The sequence below is a fragment of the Ovis aries genome, chromosome 5 (assembly GCF_016772045.2).
Source record: "Ovis aries strain OAR_USU_Benz2616 breed Rambouillet chromosome 5, ARS-UI_Ramb_v3.0, whole genome shotgun sequence".
Lineage (NCBI taxonomy): Eukaryota > Metazoa > Chordata > Mammalia > Artiodactyla > Bovidae > Ovis > Ovis aries.
Genome location: NC_056058.1, coordinates 60,459,113 through 60,477,923, shown reverse-complemented (window position 1 = coordinate 60,477,923; position 18,811 = coordinate 60,459,113). Strand labels below are relative to the sequence as shown.

At 46.5% G+C, this 18,811-nt stretch overlaps 1 protein-coding gene across 8 annotated transcripts in view; it reads right to left on the bottom strand.

The window, feature by feature from the left end:
* Positions 1-18,811, bottom strand: part of SLC36A1 (solute carrier family 36 member 1) — a 166,679-nt gene that overhangs the window by 109,712 nt on the left and 38,156 nt on the right. For 4 of the 8 annotated variants that reach the window (XM_027970431.2, XM_060415933.1, XM_027970434.2 and 1 more), the window contains one exon: positions 7,358-11,803. The exons of 2 other annotated variants lie outside the window; for them this stretch is intronic. In XM_027970431.2, coding sequence (XP_027826232.1) covers positions 11,532-11,803 — 272 coding nt within the window. In that variant the 3' untranslated portion in view covers positions 7,358-11,531. Of the gene's footprint in view, positions 1-7,357; positions 11,804-18,811 lie in introns of those variants that run through there. 2 more of the 8 variants (XM_027970432.2, XM_060415935.1) reach the window with 1 other exon arrangement.

The following is an 18,811-nucleotide window of genomic DNA, read 5'->3' as shown; positions in this document are numbered from 1 at the left end:
GTTTATGGCATATGAGTCACGGGTTGACTTTGATTGTATCTTTCTTTTTCCTTTGTTCAGACTAGTTTCAGAGAATTTGGGGAGGTGGGTTTGGGCACGTATGCTTAGGGTATATAAAGTTTTCACAAAAACTGGTCAGGGTCCTTGGCTAAGAGGAGACTGCCTTCGGCCTGCCGGTGTAATTAACTGCACTCCACTATCTACACTGTCCTTCTGAGTGAGTTTGTTTCCCAGAATGCGTGGCTACAACACTATAGTTATGCAAGCTGTCAACATGGGAGAGATTGGGTGAAGGGTGCACTGGATTCCCCTATATATCTCTTTGTACCTTTCTGTGAACTTACAATCACTTCAAAATAAAGAGTTTAATCTTTAAATTTAAAGACCAAATTTCTAAAGATATTTTTTAAATTTACTTTTTTTTATTTGACTGTGCTGAGCCTTAGTTGTGGCATGGAAATGCTTAGCTGCAGCATGTGGGATCTAGTTCCCTGACCAGGGATCAAATCTGGGCCCCCTGCATTGGGAGCTCGAAGTCTTAGCCACTGGACCACTAGAGAAGTCCCTAAAGACCAAATTTTAAAAGAAGAAAATTATTTGAATAAATACTCCATTGACTATGCCAAAGCCTTTGACTGTGTGGATCACAATAAACTGTGGAAAATTCTGAAAGAGATGGGAATACCAACCAGACCACCTGACCTGCCTCTTGAGAAATGTATATGCAGGTCAGGAAGCAACAGTTAGAACTGGACATGGAACAACAGACTGATTCCAAAAAGGAAAAGGAGTACATCAAGGCTGTATATTGTCACCCTGCTAATTTAACTTCTATGCAGAGTACATCATGAGAAACGCTGGGCTGGAAGAAGCACAAGCTAGAATCAAGATTGCTGGGAGAAATATCAATAACCTCAGATATGCAGATGACACCACCCTTATGGCAGAAAGTGAAGAGGAGCTAAAAAGCCTCTTGATGAAAGTGAAAGGGGAGAGTGAAAAAATTGGCTTAAAGCTCAACATTCAGAAAACGAAGATCATGGCATCTGGTCTCATCACTTCATGGGAACTAGATGGGGAAACAGTGGAAACAGTGTCAGACTTTATTTCTAGGGGCTCCAAAATCACTGCAGATGGTGACTGCAGCCATGAAATTAAAAGACACTTACTCCTTGGAAGAAAAGTTATGAGCAACCTAGACAGCATATTGAAAAGCAGAGACGTTACTTTGCCAACAAAGGTCTGTCTAGTCAAGGCTATGGTTTTTCCAGTGGTCATGTATGGATGTGAGAGTTGGACTGTGAAGAAGGATGAGCGCTGAAGAATTGATGCTTTTGAACTGTGGTGTTGGAGAAGACTTTTGAGAGTCCCTTCACTGCAAGGAGATCAACCCTGGGATTTCTTTGGAGGGAATGATGCTGAAGCTGAAACTCCAGTACTTTGGCCACCTCATGCGAAGAGTTGACTCATTTGAAAAGACTCTGATGCTGGGAGGGATTGGGGGCAGGAGAAGAAGTGGACGACAGAGGATGAGATGGCTGGATGGCATCACTGACTCGATGGAGGTGAGTCTGTGTGAACTCCGGGAGAAGGTGATGGACAGGGAGGCCTGGCGTGCTGTGATTCATGGGGTCGCAAAGAGTCGGACACGACTGAGCGACTGAACTGAACTGAACTGAAAGAAGATAGATCAGGGAACTAAGGAACCAGGGAACCAAGAAAAGAAGGAAAATGGTCAACTCGATGAAGAGGAAGGTGAAGGAGGAGAAGAGGAGATGATGAAGATGCTGGTTACGTCGAGTAATGAAACCAAGAAACAGAAAGCAGTTTTGTGACTGCTGCTAGGGAATGAACTACTAATGTACATTACAACATGGATGGATTTTGACAGCGTTATATAAAATGAAAGAAGCCAGAAAGGTCATGTATTGTTGTGGTTCCATTTATATAAAGTATCCAGAATAGGAAAGTCCCATAGAGACAGAAAGCAGATTAGTAGTTGCCAGGGGTAGGAGGAAAGAGTGTTTTAATCACATTTTCTATTCTGTGCACTTTATGATGATTTGACTTCTTGGGGTCTTTGTGGACCCAGAGAGGGATTGCCCCTCCCAGAGTCAGCTAATTTCTGGAGACAGCAAACAGCCTGCCTGAGGACATCCCTTTGATATGCAAATCAACCAATCCAGAGTGCAATTCCCAACCCAACTCATCTTATCAGTATGGATCACAGTCCCCACCTTAAATCACTCCAGGAGTTATGGACAACTAGAGACCACCTTTACAGCCCAGGCTGCTCCAAGTGTGTACCTATCTAACCTCAGATTTGCTCGGCTTGCTAACCCTAACCTGCCTTGCCTTTCCCACAAAAATCGCCCTAAAGGCTTCTACCCATGCTTCTGTTTCTCTTCTTCTGCCTCCTGATCACCCATGGCACTTTTCTGTGTGGCTCTGCCTCCTATTTCTATGGATCTGTGAGTATAAAAACTTCATCCTGAAACTTTCCTGGTGGCCCAGTGGTTAAGACTCTGCACTTCCAATGCAGGGGGCGCAGGTTTGATCCGTGGTCAGGGAACTAAAGTCCCACATGCCATGCAGCCCAAAAATAAACAAACAAAATTTAAAAACCATCTTTCATGACAGTTCTATCTGTTTCTGTGTACCTTACCATATCTAAGCAAAACAAATCCCATGTACATTTTAATTTTCTAAATTTATTTAGTTGGAGGCTAATCACTTTACAATATTGTGATGGTTTTTGCCATACATTGACATGAATCAGCCACGGGTGCACATGTCCCCCATCCTGAACGCACCTCCCACCTCCCTCCCCATGCCATCCCTCAGGGAGTGCACTGGCCCTGAGTGCCCTGTCTCACGCATCGAACCTGGACTGGCGATCTGTTTCACACACGGTAATATACACGTTTCAATGCTGTTCTCTCAAATCATCCCACCCTCGCCTTCTCCCATAGAGTCCAAAAGTGTGTTATCTCTGGGTCTCTTTTGCTGTCTCACGTATAGGGTCATCGTTACTATCTTTCTAAATTCCACATATATGCATTAATATACTATATTGGTGTTTTCCTGACTTACTTCACTCTGTATAATAGGCTCCAGTTTCATCCACTTCATTAGAACTGATTCAAATGCATTCTTTTTATTAGCTGAGTAATACTCCATTGTGTATATGTACCAAGCTTTATTATCCATTTGTCTGCTGATGGACATCTAGGTTGCTTCCATGTCCTGGCTATTGTAAACAGTGCTGCAATGAACATTGGGGTACATGTGTCTCTTTCAATTCTGGTTTCCTCAGTGTGTATGCCCAGCAGTGGGATTGGCGGGCGGTATTACAGTTCTATTTCCAGTTTTTTAAGGAATCTCCACACTGTTATCCATAGTGGCTGTACTAATTTGCATTCCCACCAACAGTGTAAGAGGGTTCCCCTTTCTCTGCACCCTCTCCAGCATTTATTGTTTGTAGACTTTTTGATGGTAGCCATTCTGACCCATGTACGTTTTAAAACGGCATGCAGGGATGGGATAGAAGGTGTTTAAAGCGTATATGGTTGCCATTTGAGGTGATAAAAATATTCTGGAATTAGGTACTGGTAATAGCTGCACAACACTGTGAATGTGCTAATTGTCTCTAATGGTAAATTTTATTCTGTATTTCTGCATTTTGCATTTCCACACAGACAATCATGTTGTTTATGAATAAAAAGTTTTAATTAAAAAAAAAAAAGACCAATAGCAAAAAGACCCAGAAAAAGATGCACAACATCAGTAGTGGTTAGGCAAATGCAAATTAAAATCACAATGAACTACCACTACAAGCCCATTAAGATGGGTAAAACTGAAAAAAACCGCAATATGAAGTATTGGGAGGAATGCGGAGCAAATGGAACTTCCAAAAATTGTTGGTAAGAATCCAAAATGGTATAGGCACTTTGGAAAACAAATTTCCAGTTTCTTATAAAGTTGGTATACACTGAATCATACAACCTCACAAATACACTCCAAGGTTTTTACCAAAGAGTAATAAATACAAATAGGAAAAGGAGTACGTTAGACTATATATTGTCACCCTGCTTATTTAACTTATATGCAAAATACATCATGAGAAACACTGGGCTGGAAGAAGCACAAGCTGGAATCAAGATTGCTGGGCGAAACGTCAATAACCTCAGATATGCAGATGACACCACCCTTATGGCAGAAAGTGAAGAGGAACTAAAGAGCCTCTTGAAAGTGAAAGAGGAGAGTGAAAAAGTTGGCTTAAAGCTCAACATTCAGAAAACGAAGATCATGGCATCCGGTCCTATCACTTCATTGCAAATAGATGGGGAAACAGTAGAAACAGTGGCTGACTTAATTTTGGGGGGCTCCAAAATCACTGCAGATGGTGACTGCAGCCACGAAATTAAAAGACGCTTACTCCTTGGAAGGAAAGTTATGACCAACCTAGACAGCATATTAAAAAGCAGAGACTCCTTGGAAGGAAAGTTATGACCAACGTAGATAGCATATTAAAAAGCAGAGACGTTACTTTGCCAACAAAGGTCTGTCAAGGCTATAGTTTTTCCAGTAGTAATCTATGGATGTGAGAGTTGGACTATAAAGAAAGCTGAGCGCTGAAGAATTGATGCTTTTGAACTGTGGTGTTGGAGAAGACTCTTAAGAGCCCCTTGGACTGCAAGGAGATCCAACAAGTCCATCCTAAAGGAGGTTGGTCCTGGGTGTTCATTGCAAGGACTGATGTTGAAGCTGAAACTCCAATACTTTGGCCACCTGATGCAAAGAGCTGACTCATTTGAAAAGACCCTGATGCTGGGAAAGATTAAGGGTAGGAGAAGGGGACAACAGAGGATGAGATGGTTAGATGGCATCAGGGAGACCTGGCGTGCTTTGGTTCATGGGGTCACAAAGAGTCGGACACAACTGTGTGACTGAACTGAATTAATAAATACATCTGTCCACACAAGGATCTGGGCATGAATATTCATAGCAGCTTTATTCAGAACATCCGAAACTGGAAGCAACCCAAATGTCCAACAACTGGAGAATGAATAAACAAACTATGGTTCAACCACACAACAGAGTACCATTTTGAAATAAAAACAAACTCCAGACACATGTCACAATGTTAAGTATAAAAAGCATTATGTAAAGTGAAAGAAGCCAGACAGAGGGGACAACACTTAACGTTCCATATACATGACATTCTAGAAAAAGCAAAACTAGAGACAGAAAAGTTAAATGAGTTGTTCCCAAGGGTGAGTGGCATGGGGATGGGACTGATAGCAGAGGGACACAAGGGACCTGGAGGGGCAAAGGAAACATTCTGTATCTTCACTGAAATGGTGGCCAGATGACTACATGCATTTGCCCAAGCTCATCAAGTTGTGTACTTTAAAAAAAAAACAGGCGACTTTTATCATATGTAAATTATATCCCTATTTATTCTCCCAAAGGTGGGAGGATATCAGTGGCCAAGGATCTAAAGGGTACTGGCTGAAGACACACACGGTTTCTTGGCACACATCTGCAATGGGCTGGGTCTGAGGAAACCAACCTACTTAGCAAAAAGCCCTAGCTAGATCTAGGGTCCAAATCCAGGTCCTGTCCACTCAGCTTATGTCTGTGTGAGTGCAGTGGGCTGACGTTGAGGGCCTTTGTTACCTGGAAGGAGGGATTATGGCCATTATGTATGGATATGAGCAGGAATAAAAACATGAAGTGAACAGTCTAAGAAGGGCTGAATGCTCTGCCTGAAGCCAGTGAGCAAGACAAGATTATAATGAATGAACACAAAACCAAAGATACAAGTAAAACAGCTTCTCTCCAAATCTTGGTTTTCTTCAATTCAGCTAATACGTTATGTTTCATGAGCCCCTCATGCCAGGTACCATGTAGCATTCTCCCTAAGCCTCTCAACAGTCCCTAAGGGTGGCCCTCCCACCTGAGGCTGCAACAAGTAGGGTGAGGCAGCCAGCGCCTCAGGAAAGAGCTTGGGTTCCATAACCACAAGGCTTGTGTAAGCATCCCAACTCTGTCCCTTGCTGGCCGCTGTCCTGGAACAGTCACTGAATGCCTTTGAGCCCCTCAGGTCCAGTAATAACACTGATCACAGAAAACAGTCATCTTTCCCCACCTTCCTCCGTAAGTGTTGTGCCTCAACAGTGCCCCTTGAGGGCTCTGCTTTTAGAGAAGTCTAATCTTGGCCCAGACAGTAAAGCATCTGTCTACAATGCGGGAGACCCGGGTTCAATCCCTGGGTCGGGAAGATCCATTGGAAAAGGATATGGCAATCCACTCCAGTACTATTGCCTGGAAAATCCCACGGACAGAGGAGCCATGTAGGCTACAGTCCATGGGGTCGCAAAGAGTTGGACACGACTGAGTGACTTCACTTACTTAATCTTGTAGCCCACGAAGATTAGTTTTCAAATCGTCTTAGGGGCAGCTTGGATGGCCTTGCTTTTCCTCTTCAGTGTGACAAAAAAGGAAGGGGAATCATCTCTTCCATGTCCTGACATCTATCTCGTCACTTCAAGAAAGGTGGGGGTAATACAAGTATTATTTCTTACATCAGTCAGGGTTCTTCAGAGAAGCAGGACACGTAAGATGGAGATGTACACACATGAAAACATACGGGAGGTGGTGGGGGCGGAGAGAGGAGGAGACAGAGAGAGACACAGACAGGCCTTGAACTTGTGTGATTGTGCAGGCTGGCAAGTTCAGAATGTGCATGGCCAGCTGGTGGCTGGAAACTCTTGGGCAGGAGTCAATGCTATAGTCTTGAGGCAAAATTTTCTCTTTCTCAGTGAAACAACCTCCATTATGCTCTTGAGGCCCTTCAGCTGATTGGACGAAGCCCACCCACATTTGGGGGATTATCTTTTTATTTAAAAGCAACTGACTGTGGACATTAACCACAACTACAAAATGCTTCCACGGCAACACCTAGATTAGTGTTTAATTGAATAACTGGGTTATTCAATACAATCACCCAACCACCGTGACACTGAAAACCATCACGCCTGTCCTGGGTGGTCCTCTGACATGCACAGAGGGGGCTAAGAATTTCTACTCAAGCTTTCAAGAGAAGCAGGAGTAGACTTAGGAAGAGCAGGATTGTCTAACAGAAAAGTAACTACCTGCCCCTTCTCAGGGACTCTCCACCCACAGGTGTGTCTGCTCTTCACACTACTCCCCTGGATGAGTTCTGTGACATAAACCAAGAAACATTTTGACCTAAGATCCAGTAAAGGGATCTGAGTAATTGGGGAAAAAAAAAGAGAGAGAGAGAGAGAGAGAGAGAGAGAGAGAGAGAAACAAAGACACAGACTCCAAGTTCTCAAAAATAAAAAATAAAGCTCATTTATTAAGGAAAAGTTTAACACATGATCCGTGTGCAGAACCCAAAACAAAATCTTCCATGAGTTCCTGCATGATCCTTATTTCTCCACGTACCATTCAGAACATACACATCCACAAAGGCACATAACATACACAGGACTGTCTAGTTATCAAGACCTGCTGGATGGCAGTTTTTCATTTTCCTCTTATTCACACATTCCCTGACATGGTTTACAACAGTCACATAATTTTATTGTTCAGCAAAGTTCAGTAAAACAAAACCACTTCCACAGCATCACCTTGATTGAAACAAAAGAACATGGCTGACAGCAGGCAACTTCACCATTACTCCCCACTGCGACTCTGGTAACCGCAGCTCAGCACCATTTATGTCCCCTGGCCAGGGAAAGACCCGGGGGTACAAAGGACAGGGAAGAAATGTCACAGGCTGATGCTGTGAGCGCAAACAGCTTTGCAACTAGCGGGACTGTCTAAAAGTATTAACCATGATTTCAATACAAACCGTACTCTTTCCTCTTAATGGTCTTGGAGATGCGTAATGTACCTTGGAAAATTAAATTGTAAGGCAGACTTGGAGCCGACTCCTGTACATCAAGTCAAGCCTTTTTAATTTTATTTCCACTGAGGAGAAGCAGCTTTGCGTTCTGAGCTAGGTAGATGCCAGGGCTCACTTGAACATCCAAACAGCCATGAAATAAAACAAACTGATACAGACTCCCTTGCAGTGAGTAGTGAATAGAGAGAGCTGTAAACAGACATAAATTGAGATTCTGCACTTCCAAAACACATGAGGTGAACATGTAGTGTTAAACAGAGATGATGTTCTACAATTTAGGAAGGAAGAGATTTGAGGAAAAAAAGCCAGGCAGGAGAACAAGGAGGGGGAAAAGATTTTCCTAACATACCTGTTTGGAGATCATTACTTTAAGACAACTTTGCAAACTGCAAAGTTTGCCTTTCGTGGGGGTAGAGGGTAAACGGTGAGCTTTATCAGCCAGTGAATCTGACTGGAGAGGTGAGTGACAGAGGAGCCAAGCTGCAGGTTCTAGGCTAAGACACACCACACAGTCACATCCGTCTGGCAAGGGTCTGTGCACATGAAGGGCTCTTAGCAGCACAACATAAATATAAATAATGCCACTTGTGAATGGTACAACTTCTAGAAAAAGTGACTAGAGGATGCCAGGTCGTGCTGTTCCCAGCAAGAACCTGCATTTAAGGAGAGGTATACTGCCCGCAGGGAGTTGGAAACCTGCTCCTGATAGTGGCGTCTGCAGGAGGGAACAAGGGGCTCTGAGAAGCTACCTCTGGGCTGATGGAACCCGGGGCCGCCCTGGGGAGGCTGGAGAAGGACATAGAGTGGAAGAGCACTGGGCCGGAAAGCCCTATTGTTTACCTTTGGTCAGAAAGATGTGGCCTCACATCCCTGCAAGCCTTCGCTCTTTTGTTCCCTGATTGGTCTCCTACTTATGCTGGGGCTTCTTCACCAGAGACTAAGGCAGGGCCCAGGGAGAGGCTGCAAAGAAGCAGGGAGGGAGCCCTGATCCCCGTGGGGAGCAGAGGAGTAAGCTTCCCTGAGCTGGATTGCCGGCTACTTCCGTAAAAGAAAGGGCTTCCTCCACTACAACCGTCTGGCCAACCCTTTACTTGACAACTGATTGCTGTGCAGCTGCACAAGCAGGAAGGTCCCCATGGCATCCACCTTGCCTGGGTCTCCCGAAGTAGCCATGTGATCAGGCTGCCCGGGAAGACAAAGCACAAGAAACAACTGAACAGGGCCAAGGCCAGGCCAAGCTAGTTTCCTGAAGCCCCAAGGCTGCAGCAGTCTCTCCTACACACCAGATTCCCTGGGCAGGGGCCCTGAAGCAATAGACCTGGGGCCAGGAGACCTCAGGATCGTGCTGTCCAGTCATCAGGTCCCAGCATCCCAGGCCAGGTCTCAAGAGCCGCCTGGACAGGACTGCCTCTAGCAGTGCCCTGAGCACACAGAAGCCTCCACCATGGAAGCTGTGGGTGGGACACATGTCTGAGCCCCTAATACTGGCCTGCGCCTTCTCGCTGGAAACAAGACTCAGGACTGCTCTGGAAAGACTGCTGGAGCCTGGGCTTGCAAATGGGAGCTAAAGGTTCTTGAAGTTACACTTTGGTAACCAGAAGTTACTTAGAAAGCTTGTGGTTCCAGAGGGCAGGGCCACTGCCACCTCCAGCTAGAACCCTGGTCACGTGAGCACCTGTGAGTGACCACCAAAGAGCCGAAAGAATGGGGGAAAGTGTTCACTTTCCTAAGGGAGACCAGATCACCACTGACTGCATCTTCCTAAGTGAACAGTGATTAGGTAGGTCAAGTGTCACTGAATGAGAGTCTGGCTTTGGAACAGAAAAGAAAGAAAAAAGCTGGGGCTGTGAGGCTGGGTCCCAGCCCCCAGGAGCTTTGGTGACACACAAAAAGTAAACCCCTGATAAAGGAGTGCTGTTCTCCCCACTTTCAGGTAAGAGGCTGGCAGGGGTGGACGACAGCACGACCCTGTTACCTACACAGGAGCATGTGCGTGTACCTACATACACACACACACACAGCTCAAGAGACGGAGATTCAGTGAACAGCCTTCTGTGATACCTGTCACACCAAGAGGGAAGAGGCAGCCAACAGCGCAATGGACATTTCCCAGCTCTCTCTGCAGTTTGTCCCCAAACCTGAAGGTTGACCTTGAGGTGAGTCAGCCCTGAGGCTGCCTCTTTTCTGATACCCAGGGAGGCATGCGGGGTGGGGGGAGAGGGACGAGGGCATGATTAGTGTTCAGAGCACAGGAGACCGAAGTCCCAACCAAGTGGTTCCATTAGAAGTCCAGATCCTGGAGGCAGCCCGGGGCTGGGCACTTGCCCACCCGCCCCGTCCTCCAGGGCTTGTAAACAACCGAGCACCACATGTAGGGTCGGACCAGCTGCTGCAAACTCGGGGAACTGCCTTTCACACTGGCCTCATCTTCTCGTTCATGGCAAGAGTCGGGGTGTCTGGACGCTGCCGTGCCCTCTGTCCGTCAGGAGCTGAGGTGAGGGAACAGGTCTGAATGCACAAAGCGGCCGTTTTCTAAGCCTCCTATGGAGAGAAACCCACCCCACGTCGCCATTCTTCCCTTCCGCCTCGTGCGTCGGCAAACATCTCCTGAGTCCTTCCTGCCTTCTCAGGAGGCAATCAGGTTGGTCGACGGGAGGCAAAGTCCGTGACTCCCCACAGAGGTCCGCACTTCGATGATCCTGACTGAAAGCTCCGGGGTCCTCGGCCAAGGGTGCTGAGGGCCTCCGTAGACACCTCCTGGACTCAGTTTCCTCTCAGAGGGAGTAGTTGAGTGAGAGTTTACTGAGGAAGGAACAAGTTGCAAATAGTCCCAGATCTAGAGACAGAATCTAAAAACAAAAGCTGGTTTTAAAGAAAATATAAATATTTTCAATTTGGCAGCACTTGATATCTTTCAGCAGTTTGAGCAACTAAGATAACAGTATCGTGACCCATGCGAGGAAACCGGAGAGGAGGTGGTGTTGCCAAGGGTCACGGCAAGCCAGAGAGAGTGAAGGCCGGAACCTCTAGCTTTGGGGGCTGGTTTTCAACTACTAGGTAGGCTCCACGACTGGGCAGAGACTCGAATAGGCAGGAGAATACTGAGGTAAAACATTTGGGAGAGAGCTAAGAGGTGGGCCTGGCTTGATAAAGAGGGGCATGCCCACATTATTCCATCTAGGCTTGGCCCGGACAAGGAGAAAACATGAGGTGAGAGACACTGAAATTTTTAGATAAAGTGAATTGTGCAACAGGGATAATCTGGAGAGGGGGGTCAGAAGGAGAAAGGCAGGCAGTGAAGGGAGGAGGTGGGATCAGGGAAAAGAGGTGAAAAGTTCCGGATTAAAATAAGTACAAATGAACAGAGATGGCGCTGCCGCTAGAGGTACCTCCCACGCAGCAGCGAATCTGCTGCCCACACCCTACCGTGTCTTCATCCCTACCTGACCCAGGGTACCCAGGAGCCAGGAAGGGGTTCCCAGACAGCGACCTTACCTTCCCCCAGAGCCTGGACTCTACCTGAGGCTCTGGAGCCAGGTGCTGGGGGAACACACAGGGTAGAATGGGCAGGTGCAGGGACGCACCCAGCCTGCTATACAAAGGCACTGGTGGAGTTGATGATGATGGGAGCGCTGCTTGGCTGGACCAGCTCATACAGGGTCAGACACGTCCCTACCACAAAGCCCATGAAACCCAGGATGCTGATCAGGGCGTCCTTGACAATGGTGATGGGGCTCATGCCCTCTGAGTAGTAGGTGGTGATCTCCAGGAGTGGCGGGATGATGAGGGCCAGGGCACTGCTGCTCACGGAACCCACCAGGGAGATGACCAGGTCCAGGCGGGGGATGAGGATGGCCAAGATGCCTGTGGGAGAGAGGACACACCTGCTGAGGACCACCCAGAGCTGGGAGAGGCCATCTCACCATCAGCAAATCTAGCAAGTCCATCTCACAGAAGGGGGAGCTCCAAGGAAGCCAAGATATAATCCAGCTCAATTTCTCATTGCACAGATGAGAAAACTGATGCCTGGAGAGGTGGCCTAACCCGGGACTCACTGCAAGGTAGGCAGAATTGGGATGGGAACCCAGATCTCCCAGCTTCTCCTGTCACAGTCTGTGACTTCCATCTTTCTGAGGAAAAGGAGCCAAATTACATTCCAGGGCAATCTGGTCCTACCAAAGGAGAGTGAGTGGAGAGCAGAAAAAGAGGTAGACCTTTTCTGAGCGACTGCTCATCTTCTTACCCCTGAGGGTACCTCCAACACAAACCTCTCTACTTGAAAGACAAGAAATGAAACGGTGGGGCTGGGGGGACCCTCGTTCTGAACAATCCCATGTACGCCCCATGGCATAGAGTGCTTTCACGCAGTGAAGAGAAGCAGATCTGTGTGCAGGCTGACCTCAAGAGCAAAGCCCCCTACAAAGACTGCATTCGTGTGTTAGGACAAGCCGGTGGCTTCCACACCTGACACTTAGCCCAGGTGTATGTGAAGAAGGTGCAACAGATGATAAAGATGAAATGAGGACCGCATGAGGAAACGCCACAGCTTTCCACAGCACACCAACACCTCTACCACCGGCCAGCTAGTCAGACAGCGCTGTTTAAATCCAAGCAGAGGACTTTCTCCATTGCCCACTGACCCTACGACTTGCCCTAACTCAGCTCTCCACTTGGGGGGCGGGTAGTGGTGAAGGCCAACGTTTCATAGGTTTATTGAGGATTATGGGCTCTGGAACTGGGCACTAGTGTTTGGACTCTGGCTCTGTCTTGAGTGACACATGGCTCTTTTCCCCAGTTTTCTTGTTGACGAGATGAAGATATAAAAGCTCCCGTCAGGGAGGTCGTGATGATCAAGGGAGGTTACACAGGCACTTAAAAGGCCTGGTGTACACCAGGCACACAATACAGTTAATATTATCAGTAGTAGTGTATATTTCGTTGCTCATGGCAAGTGCACCGTTAACTTGCTAATAATCAAATTATTTTGATGAATCGTCTTCCCCGTTGCTGGGCTCTGGCCAGCAGTTCTGAGCATTGAGACAGTAATCCAGAGCACATCTATCTCCTCCCTGATCTCTATAAGAGACTCACACTGGACACAGTAGACTCACACTGGAGGGTTTCAATCCTACATTCATTTCATAAAGCAGAAGCGAGGTCCAGTTGCTCTGAGGAAGGCATCACAGTGGTGAGACGCCAGAACGTCATAATCCTGTGCAGCCGACTGTACCCTCCAAATGGACTATTGGAATCGATTGCTGCTCCTTTGGGTGAGCACCAGATGAAAGCAGTGGGCTGCATTTAGAGGCCAGGTTTTAAGAGAAACACTCACTTTTTTGCCTGGAACACCACTCCATGCGGGAAGGCAAGAGGCAGGCTGGGAACTGGGATGAGCAGAGCCACGTCACCCGTCTCACATTCACTCACTCTGCAGCCGTGCTGTACAATAACGCCACTGTCACTAGCTATCCAAATCTGAATGAAGTCAGTCCCCCAGTCACACTGGCCACACTGCAAGGACTCAACTGCCACCTGTGCCTCATGGCTACTATCCTGGACAGCATAGACCCGGAGCACTCCCATCACACAGAACGTCTACTGTCTAGCAGAAGGCACTGGGAAACAACCACTCGCTGAGCTGAATTCGCCTCCGCTCCACAGGTACAGACCTCCACAACATTATTATGGTCTCTGTGGAAAGACAGCCCTGAAGAATTTACATGATAGAAAGTGACAGAGCTGGAACGAGGGCCTCAAGCCCCTGATTCAGTAACATCATAGACCTGATGATCAAGAAAATACAGAATAGGATGAGCAGGAGGAGGGAGAACAGGGGATCCGGCTGATCAGCAGAAAGATCCTGTCTGTGAAGAACTGAGGGGTTCAGATACCAGATTAGCTTTCCCAGAGACACACCACAATGATGAGGTAAAATCCAGTACAGGTCAGCCCTGACCCCTCTTCTGCTTTTCAGAGGACTCCAGACAAGGATTTTGAAGCCTGATAACAAAAGGAGGTACAAGGAAAATGAGTTTCAGATTTGCCTATGCTGCCCAGGGCTTTTCAACCCCAGGGCAATTCAACCCCAGGGCAATCCCTTCCTCTTTCTTTCTTCTACACTGAACCATCACAACAATTGTCTCAGAATACCCTCAACTGTTCTGAAGCCTTCAGAGTCTACCAAATATATAAGCTTTTAACTTGCTCTGCAAGTTTAAAATAGTCTGTTTCAGCCTTCAGCTATTTCTAAATAGAGTTGATGATATCCCTCAAATCGTCAGGGTTGAGTTTGGAGGAAAGTTGGAAGTGTTTGTAGGTTGATGACAAAATGATGCTCTCATCACGGAAAACCTAAGACAACAAGAGCTGATCTGCTGTGTAACCTGGAGTAAGACACTTGCCCTCTCTGGGGTCTGGATCTCTCTGCCTAATGTTTAACCACACAGTGGTGGCTCCAGATATTTCAGTTCAGGTGAGCAGTGGGGTGGAAACAGCTGAGGCAGTCATCAGATCTGAGCCTTGGAGAGGCTGATATAAGAGTGTGATTAAGGGTCTGGACTCAGAACCTAGGCTCCAAACCACTACTGACCAGTCAGTTACTTAACCTAGTTAAGACATCTTCCCTACTGCTAAATAGGGAAGGTCAAATGAGATCATTCAGGTAAAGAACTTGGAGTACTACACACATAACAAAGGCCTCATAAATGTTAGCTAACAGCATTACCCATCCCTGCTCAGGAGCAGGCTGCGTGTGACCTGGGGTGTGAAATCAGCTCCCATTCTGAGCCTTAGTTCATTTACCCATGGAGTAAGGTGGCTTCATTAACACTGGATGATCACTTGCATCGCTGAAATTTTAAGGAACTGCACAATGCAGATTTAGTCACCTGGGAATGTGTTCTGGAATATGTCCCTCAATTCACTGTCTGGGAAGTACCATGTGCTGCTCCAGAGTGGTACAGCTGACGGACAGGATTCCATCTTAGAAGACATGGTTGGGCCAAAAATGTAACTTCTAGCCCCCCGCCCCTGACTAGGGCTTCCCTGGTGGCTCAGTTGGTAACGAATCCGTCTGCAATGCAGGAGACCCAGGTTCAGTCCCTGGATTGGGAAGATCCTCTGGAGAAGGAAAGGGCAACCTACTCCAGTATTCTTGCCTGGAGAATTCAATGGACAGAGAAGCCTGGAGGGCTACAGTCCCTGGTGTCACAAAGAGTCGGACATGACTCAGCTACTAAACCACCAAGTAAGTAGCTCTGGTTTTCTACTATTAAAGAAGTGTGAGTTATTCCTCCTGGTCCCCAGGATGCTCCAACCACTGAAGAGAAAGCAGGCATTTATGCTGAGACAAGTACCTGGAGGAGACAAGTCAGAGGACCTGCCCAGCCCCTCCCAGTGCTGAGGGTCTGTCCTCTCCTTTCCTCTTGCATATTAGCCTGGAGGACAGATGGGTACTTCATGATATGAGCTAAGTGAAGTCACATGTGCTCCACTCTGATAAGAATTAAGTGAAAACAGAAACAGAAGCTTGCAAGATCAGAATCTTTTCTCAGATTGGATGGAAATGTTCCATTTCATCATGACTTTAAAATAGCAACCTGAAAACTTGTTCTTGACTTGACTACCGATATACAAGATAAGTATGTTTAACACAAATGTCCTTAATAGAGATATTTTTTAAAGGGCAAAATTTTAAAAAGCCAGGACCACAGGGCTGCAAAGGGAGGACCCTCTTCCTGTCCTAGCTTGACCGGATACACAGTTGAACCCTAAATGCAGCCCGACACTGGAGAAACATAATGAGGGGAGAAGGCAGGAAGAATGAACTTCCCATTAGTTAATACACTGGGGGAGGAGGAAGGGAGAGAGACCCAAACAGAGGGCCTAATATCCAAGGCCTCTGTTTACCAAACACCAGGCAAACTCAGTTCAGTTCAGTCGCTCAGTTATGTCCAACTCTTTGCAACCCCATGGACTGCAGCATACCAGGCTTCCCTGTCCAGGCAAACTAGATTTCACTAATTCCAGAGATGGGAATCAGGTACTCAGGAAAGATATGGGAGCAACTAAAACCTCTTCTAACACTGAATGTCTTTACTCCATGAGTTAAAGCCCTTAAGAAAGAGAAACCCAAGAAGGCAGATGCCTCAGGAAGCAGCCAACTGGGAATACCCTCTCCCTGTGCTCAGTTGCTCAGCTGTGTCTGACTCTTTGCAACCTCATGGACTGCAGCCTGCCAGACTTCGCTGTCAATGGGAATTCTCCCGGCAGGATTACCGGGGTGGGTTGCCATGCCCTCCTCCAGGAACCCTCTCCCTACTCCCCCATGGAAAGAGCATCTCATACAAAGAGGGTCAAAGATAGCACACTCCCCACTGGCAGGCAGCTCCCCAGCCCCCTGCAGCAGCCTAGCTATGACATGAACAGCTTAGCTGTTGGCCCTGAGAACAGGCAGATCACATGATTAGTCAAGAGGGCTCCAATGGTATTGCAAAACATCTTCTCTTTGGGTTAAGAGACACTGAAAATGTGATCTTTTAACTGCTGAAGCAGCAGGAGGCCAACAGCCATGTTTAGAGAAGGAACTGACTGGAATTCTGAGCCTGTGGTTTTAGACCACAACAGAAAGAGTTGACTTACGCACAGAGCAGAGAAAGCACTTAAGAGACAAGCACACTGACAGAAAGCCCTTGGAAACTTACAGCTCCTGTGTCCAGAAGTGCTTACTGCTGTTTATTACCATCAGTGTAGGTGAAGCTCACCTATGTGGCTCTCAAACGGCTAGAAATCTGTCTTTAAAATTAATAACACTCTTGAACAGAATGTATAATTTCATTTAGTGGGAGTATAAATTTTAAAAACAATACAAAAACAAGGGCAACAACCTACATGTCCAGTGTTAAAGGAGTGGTTTTGTAAACATGATCTACCAATAAAATGGAATATCGTGCAGTCATAAAAAAATTTCCAAAGATATGTATAGTCATGAGACAATTTTAAACAAAATGCCAAAGACAAAGTCACATGTATATGAGGACTGCAATTATTTATAAAAAGCGCCCATGGGGATTAACACAGAAGATAAAACGCAAAAGTTATTTTAAGTCACTGGGATATTGGGAATTGCTTTTTCACTTACTCTAGATCTAGACAATCTTCAAATGCTTTTATTACATTAACTTTTTGGGGAGCAATATTTTGGTAGGAATTTAAAATCAAGCTCAGAGTACTAGTGCAGAATGACAGAGTTTTAGACATGAAGTGAGGGGATCCCTTTCACATCTTACAAATGAAGACATTGAGGCCTCATGACCGACCCCGTGGTGGGGATGGGGGCTCAGAGCACAGTTAGTGCTGCTGTTCTCTTTCTTTGTAGCTGCAAGACCGAGATGTGTGGGAGGCCAAAAGGGGTGGAGAAAGCCACTTTGTTTGGACCTGGAAGCTTCCTTCTCTTAAGAGTCTGGCTGCTTGGACTGCTTTATATTCTAGGCTGTGATAGATCTCTTAACTGAGATGGTTGTGCTGCTATTCTGTCTTCAATAACAGGTTTATGACATTCTCATACCTAACTGAAATAAAATGTGTCATGTGCCAAGTGCCACAGCAGATCAGTTCAAACCACTAGAGGACAGGTTAGTAGTTCCAAAGGAACTACTCTTTGCACATCTCCGGCCTCTTTCAGGTGGAGCAGCCTCTCCCGGCCTCTCCTTCTACACAAGGTCTGGACATAAGATGATCTGCTAGGTCTGCATGGCCAAACATATGGGCTGGAAGAAACTACTGTCCCATATGAAACTGTAACAAAATGAGCACCAATCTCTGACATGCATATTTTTCTTTCCTTTCCTCTCCAAAAGTGTGCAATAAAGCATCAAAAAAGCAGACATGGTCATCTTTGGCAGATGGGGAAGAGTGGTGAGAAAGTTGAATTCTAAGTGGAAAAAAAAATGAGGCCGAACCAGATTTTCCTGCTCCCTTGGGGATGGAGAGTGAGCAGGTGGAGAGAAAGTTGGGGAGAAAACAAGAAAATAGCCCAAATAGCAATCAAACAAGCTGCCATTAAAATTTATGACTGCAAATGAAAACAATCAGTTACATCAAAGATCTAAAATCATATACCAATTAACCTTCGGCCAAAGGATCTGAAGTTACAGAGGTAAAAAAACAAAATGAAGTCAGATAAATGCAATTAAGTTGGTGCTACAGTAAAATGCCGCTCCCGAATCCCACAATAACTTCAAAGTCTCCAGGGAAGGCAAGAGAGGCTGAGCACTCAGAGATGAAGGGGTTGCACCCTTTAATAGGATGACAATGAAAAGTCAAGTCACAAGAGATCACAGGAGAAGGGGAAAACAACCCAATGTGCTTAAAGATCAAACACAGCTCTTATCCTCTGAGCGTCACACTGCAGAAGGGAGGTGAGACCCATAGACAGAGCTAGGAAAAGCGAAGTGAAAACCGAGAGGCATCTAAGGATAGCAGGAGGTCTGTGAGTCAGGACTGCTGGCTGCCGCAGGGTGCAGTGGAGAGGAACCTGGCAGGAAGCGAGACATATGCTACCAGAGGCTGAGCCAAACTTGAGAAGAAAATGGGGCAGTGAGAGGAGCCAGGGCCAGCTCAGTGCCCCAGTTCTTCCAGCAGGGACAACACATGTACACAGACAGGCCTGCTTTCTCTATAGTAACCACTCTGAAACAAAGCCCATTATTTGAGCTATCCCTATCCTTTCTTCTAGTACCCCTTGGATTCAAGAATCAGGGCCTTAGAGTTGACATTATGAACACCGTGCACATGGGTGCTGTCTCCTCAACACTCAGATCTAATTTCTCTGTAGAGGAATTATACATGCTTGATCAAAGCCTCCAGGGTTGC